Here is a 6,000-nt window from a genome sequence, read left to right as displayed (position 1 = left end):
CAAGTTTATATTCTGTAGATCTGTAAAAAGATAGCTACATCCTCATATTTTGTAGTTTCAGAGTAACAGCCGTGTTAGTCTGTATTCGCAAAAAGAAAAGGAGGACTTGTGGCACCTTAGAGACTAACCAATTTATTAGAGCATAAGCTTTCGTGAGCTACAGCTCACTTCTTCAGATGCATATCGTGGAAACTGCAGCAGGCTTTATATATACACAGAGAATATATATAAAGCCTGCTGCAGTTTCCACGATATGCATCTGAAGAAGTGAGCTGTAGCTCACGAAAGCTTATGCTCTAATATTTTGTAGTGTAATTTAGGGGCCAATCTTGCATGCCTTTCTTAAGGCAAAACTCATTAATTTTGTAGGAAGTTTGCTATACGTCTGCTTTTTCATTGCTTAATGTTAGATACAGGTATGTATACATAAAACTAATTTATGTCTATATTGTAGAGATTAACAAATGTATCAGAGTTCTGTAATTGCAAGCAAAGAAAACTGAAGATAAGCCAATCTTTTTTTAAACTGCTGCTTCAAAAGCTATGCTCATAAAAATTAAACCAAGAAGTGATGAATATGTGTGCGCTGTAGTCTCATTTTTTTTATTGTTAGTCAGATTTCAGATAACCGCAAACAAATGAAACTTGAGTTAAAAAATATACTTCAATTGTTTTTCATTAACCACATACTTTCAATCAGTTCTATTACATATGCTGAATGCATATATGCATTGTTTTCATAGTTATATTTTGTTAAAGCCAGTTAAAACATTTAGAGAAATTTAGAAAAAAAATGCGCTTCACATTAGACATTCAAGACTATGATCCTTACCGAACTAAGCCTAAAATCTTCAACAAATTACTATCAATGTCTTTTTAGAAAATTCACTGAAAAGCAAGTCTTGATCAGGTCAATCATAACATTTTGAAATTACTGAAAAGCTCACATAGCTAAATATAAAAATAATGCCATCTATACTTATATTTGGCTTAAAAGGAGCTTCTCACTAAATGGCTATCTCGTTAAGAAGCAAAATATAGAGATGAATCCTAGAACAGATATTGATACATCTAATAATCCAAAAGCACATCAATGTATTAAGCTTACTGGATTTATCAATGTTACCTCATATAGCAGACAGCCTAGAGACCAGATGTCAGATTTGAAGTTGTATCCATTTTCATGTATTCTCTCCGGAGACATGTAATAAGGCGTACCCACTGCAATAACCACAGAAGTATTTTTAAATGAAAAATATTGCTATCCTGAAATCTATACCATTGTAAATACTGTAATATTTAGGGTGCAAACGTATTCTTATCTTATATATAGATCATGCATGATAATAAATATAAAGTCATGCATAACAATAAAATACAATTTTTTTAATGTGAAGATGCATATGTAGCAGTTGAAATCACACATACAAACATACATGTATAAACATATTAGCTCTGAAAATGTTACTATTTTAATGAAGATGTTTTATTTTGAATTATCACTAATTTTTCTGTAATCGAAAAAAAACAGTAAAACACTTTTAAAGTGGTTTTTGCTTTTTGTTTGAAGCAATCAAAAAAATTCCAAACTGAACTCTCTGAAAAGAGATTTAGAAGAATTCTCTAAAACTTTAAATCTTCAATAAATTATTTCTTCTTTTTAAAAATATTTTAAAGTTCAGTGTTGACTGATGGGTATTAACCAAAAACAAAGTTGCAAAAAAATAAAGCCAGTGGAAATTTTTGGTTTATCAACTTATTCCCAACTTTATTCTCAACTCCGCTGCAATTTTTTTTTTGGAACAACAGTAAATTAATAAATTCAAATTTTGACAACTGAAGACAAAGACATTCACTCATTTTTTATTTGAATTTTGTTGGGAATGGCCAAGTAGTTATTCTTGGTAAGCAATGTGTACTGAATAGGAATGAGCTGAATCTAATAAATATTGAATTTACTTTAAGCTAAATATCTTATAAATTAGAAGAATATTTAGATCAGTACATTAACTAATAAATGGCAACATTAGTTTTTTAAAAACTAAAAGATTACAACCCCATTCCATTTTATTGAGTCTAAATCCTTAAAAAAATAATTCTCATTTACTTTTGCCTTTCAGAACTAGAGGTTGAGATAAATTCTCTATATGAATTTTGGCAGCAGAGCAGATATCACAAGTTTGGATAACCAAGATTTGCCTTTATATTTAAAAGGCAAGATGTTTCGCTTCTATAGAAAAAGCCATTTGATCCATATTTTTGTTTAATTATTCCCAAAAGTGTGCTTTTTTGTTTTGTTGTTCTCATCATAATGTACTACGTTTTTTGTAAGGGCTGAGGACTCACCAATGTATTATCACACTTTTTCAGTAACAGAGTAAGATATTTCTAGGATTTCCAAGGGTGAAAATTCTAATTCTCAAAATTAGAGATATTGGTACCATACCATCACAGTCAGCCCATGCCTGCTGGTAATTTATAGTTTTGTCTAGGATGGAAATTTAACTTTGGGAACGGGAACAGCACTGATAACTACACTCTAGATCAATGGAGGCTCAGAACAAAATCTTTTCTTGGATATGCAGAGACATGTGGGTCCTATATTGTATCACAAGGAGGATTTGGTCCTGCAAATGTTTAAAAAGAGACATCCTCACTTTCCGGAAAAGGAGGGCATCAGCTCAAACTCCACAAATTATCTCTCAGCATTGGCTTGAGTGCAGAATCATCACAATTGTGAATCAAGAGTTTAAAGAAAGGTGGGTTGGGGTAGAAAAGAGCATCTCAAAATGACAGATTACTGAGAGAAAACCGTCCATCCTCTCAGGATGTTTATATTTACTCACAACCAAGGACGGTCAAGAAGGGATGGTCTCTTTCCTATGAATGGGAGGGTTGATGGTGGGGGGAAGTTTTACAAACACCAAATTCAATAACACAGCCAGAAGAATAAGTAGAAGGGAAAAGAATGGTTTATTTAAACTTTTAGACTGTTATTCCACCCTAACTTCCCAAGAACAATATTTTTACAGTACGTAAGTTTAATGATGGTATTCTGACAACCTAAGTACTGCATATGACATAATGCCATCTATACTTACAGATGGCTTATGCGTTTGACATTGTTTTTTATTCCAACATACCATGTAAATTTGCCAATTTAAAAAAAGCGGTGAGAAAAGGAAACTAAAAATTGTAATTACACAACAATTTGGCTTGATATACCACAGCACATTTCATACTTTTATTATCCTTTTTGTACAACTGTTAAATTGTATCTGAACTCAAGATTTCCAGAGAAAACAATGCCTTCAAAACTTTCACTCTTTGCACCTATTAATAAATATCATGATTTAGTGTTCTGATGCACTTTCTGTTGGCACAATTCATTTAACATTGAAAAACAAGTTTAATAGTAATCTGGCTCTTAACAGGTTACAGATCTACAGCTTTTGTTGCTCTAAAACATAAAACAAGTAACTGGCAGTGAGAAATGTGCCAGAAAGAGGCTTCACAGAATCCGCAGGGGGCAGCTGAAAACACTGAGGTTTGAAGGTTCATAGTTTACCAAAAGCAAAGGTAATTTTAACCAGTAGCTCTGGGAAATCTGCTGATACATTAGTGGTTTGATATGAGTGTGAAAGATTGATGATAGGGAAAAAGAAGAACAAATGCTAGCATTTTACAGAGTTTAGCCTAGTATAACACTTTAACTGCAATACAAACTGAAGCCTCCAATGACCAAGAAGTGAAACAAAGCCAAGATATTATTATAGTATAAATTCTTCCTCACTGAATTCTCAGAAACCACCTAAAGATGTCGAAAATAGTTATATCCCTTTAAAATCAGCTTGTAGCATGATACAAACAGAAAACAGATACATTATTTTGATACTTTAAACACTAAAGGCATTACAGCATATTCTAAAACATAAGAATATTGAGATTCTTCTAATGTACTGCTAGTAAACAAATAACAGATTTAATTAAAACATGTTATTTTCCTAAATCATTGTTTTTGTATTTAAAAGATGTTTTCATCATGAATAACACTACAAAGAAACATTACTTTCTTCACCAACAGAAAGAGGGAGTGGGATGCTAGAAAAGAAAGATCTAATACATAAAGTAGATCAATATTTGAAAAATTATAAAATCCGTAAGTTTACTGCTCTATTTAGTTAACGCAGCTTTAAAGTTGGGAAATTCTTTTTAGTAAGGTCTATTACTATTAAATAATAATGGAATGGCTGATATTGGACTGAATTAATGAAGAATTAAGAGGGTAATATAATGCCCATGAACATGGATTTCTGGGTAACAGATTTGTCAAACTAACTCGATTTTTATTTTTGATAAGATCGTCAGTTTGGCTGATAAAAGTAATAGATTTCTATAAGGAATTTGACTTCATTCCACACTACATTCTGACACACACAAAAGATTAAAATCTCAATAATTGAAAGGTCTCAAAACATAACTATAAACAGAGAATCATCATTAAGTGGGTGTGTTTCTTCTGGCATCCCACAATATCAGATCTTGACCCTATGCTATTTAACATTTTTGTCAATGAACTAGAAGCTAACAAAATTATTACTGATAATGTTTGTAGAGGACATAAAGACTGGGGTAGTGGTAAATAGTGACGACGACAGGTCACTGGCACAGAGCAATCCGGATCACTTGCAAAGCTGGGCTCAACTAAACAATATAGATTTAAACACAGCCAAATGTAAAGTCATACATCTAGGAACAAAGACTATAGGTCATGCTTAGGATGAGGGATTCTATCCTGGGAAGCAGTACCTGAAAACAATTTGAGGGTTATGGTGGCTAATCAGCTGAGCTTGAGCTCCAAACCTCTGTCCAAAAGGGCTAAAGAAATTCTTGGATGCATAAATGGGAATTTTGAGTAGGAGTAGACAGGTTATTTTACCTCTGTATTTGATTCTGGTGCAATCGCTACTGAATAGTGTGTCCAGTTCTGCTGTGCACAACTCATAAAGGATGTTGTAAAACCGAAAAGGCTTCAGAGAAGAGCCATGAGAATAATTAGAGGATTGGAAAACATGTATTATAACAACAGACTCAGGGAACTCAATCTATTTAGCTTATTAAAAGAGAAGATTAAGGAGTGACAATTAAAGTCTGTAAATACATACATGGGGAACAGAAATCTGGTAAGAGGGCACTTCAATTTAGCAGACAGAAGTATAACACGATCTAATGACTGGAAGTTGAAGCTAGACAAATTCAGACTGGGAAAAAAGCACCATTTTTAAAAAATGAGGGAAATTAACAAATGGAACAATTTCTATATACTCTATTCAGCTGGCTGAACCTGAACCTGAGTAAGACAGAGATAATGCTGGAGGGAAGAGGATAGTATTTTAAAATTTTGCAGCCACGGTTCCGTCTCCTTTGGTTGAAGAGACACACCCACAACTGGTCAATTCAGACCATGGTTTAGGACTTTTTTTTTTTTTCTGTGTGAGAGCTCAGATTCCTCGCGGGCACTGAGCTCTCACACAGCAGCATCTGTAATTAACACTTTCCATCATCTCTAGTTGGCTGTAAGACTCCATCCCACCAGATGATGACCTTGCCTCAGTTATTCACTCCACCTCTCAATTGGACTACAGCAACATGATATGCCTGTGCAACTTACAAAACTAACTAGAACAGAAAGCAGCAGTGTTTCTCCTCAGCAACAAAGGCAACCATACGCACGTCAAATGCGTCCTTCACTCCATACAATGGCTTCCCAAAGTATTTCAAATCAAGTTCAAGATTGCAGTTATTATTATCTGTATATTATCACAGCACTTATGAGCCCTAGCCATGGACCAGTACCCCACTGTGCTAAGCACTGTACAAACAGAACAAAAAGATGGTCCCTCCCACAAGGAGCTTACAATCTAAGTATAAGACAAGAGGCAGCAGATGGCTAGAGACAGACAGATGGAGGAGTACCAGGAAACAATGATATAATGTTAG

At 33.8% G+C, this 6,000-nt stretch overlaps 1 protein-coding gene across 10 annotated transcripts in view; it reads right to left on the bottom strand.

Annotated features, from left to right (window-relative positions):
- Positions 1 to 6,000, bottom strand: part of NEK7 (NIMA related kinase 7) — a 124,981-nt gene that overhangs the window by 14,390 nt on the left and 104,591 nt on the right. For all 10 annotated transcript variants that reach the window (XM_073356759.2, XM_073356757.2, XM_073356761.2 and 7 more), the window contains one exon: positions 1,127 to 1,221. In XM_073356759.2, the coding sequence (XP_073212860.1) occupies positions 1,127 to 1,221 (95 nt within the window). The remainder of the gene's footprint in view (positions 1 to 1,126; positions 1,222 to 6,000) is intronic.

Source organism: Lepidochelys kempii, chromosome 8, assembly GCF_965140285.1.
Source record: "Lepidochelys kempii isolate rLepKem1 chromosome 8, rLepKem1.hap1, whole genome shotgun sequence".
NCBI lineage: Eukaryota > Metazoa > Chordata > Testudines > Cheloniidae > Lepidochelys > Lepidochelys kempii.
This window is presented reverse-complemented; position numbering and strand designations above follow the sequence as displayed.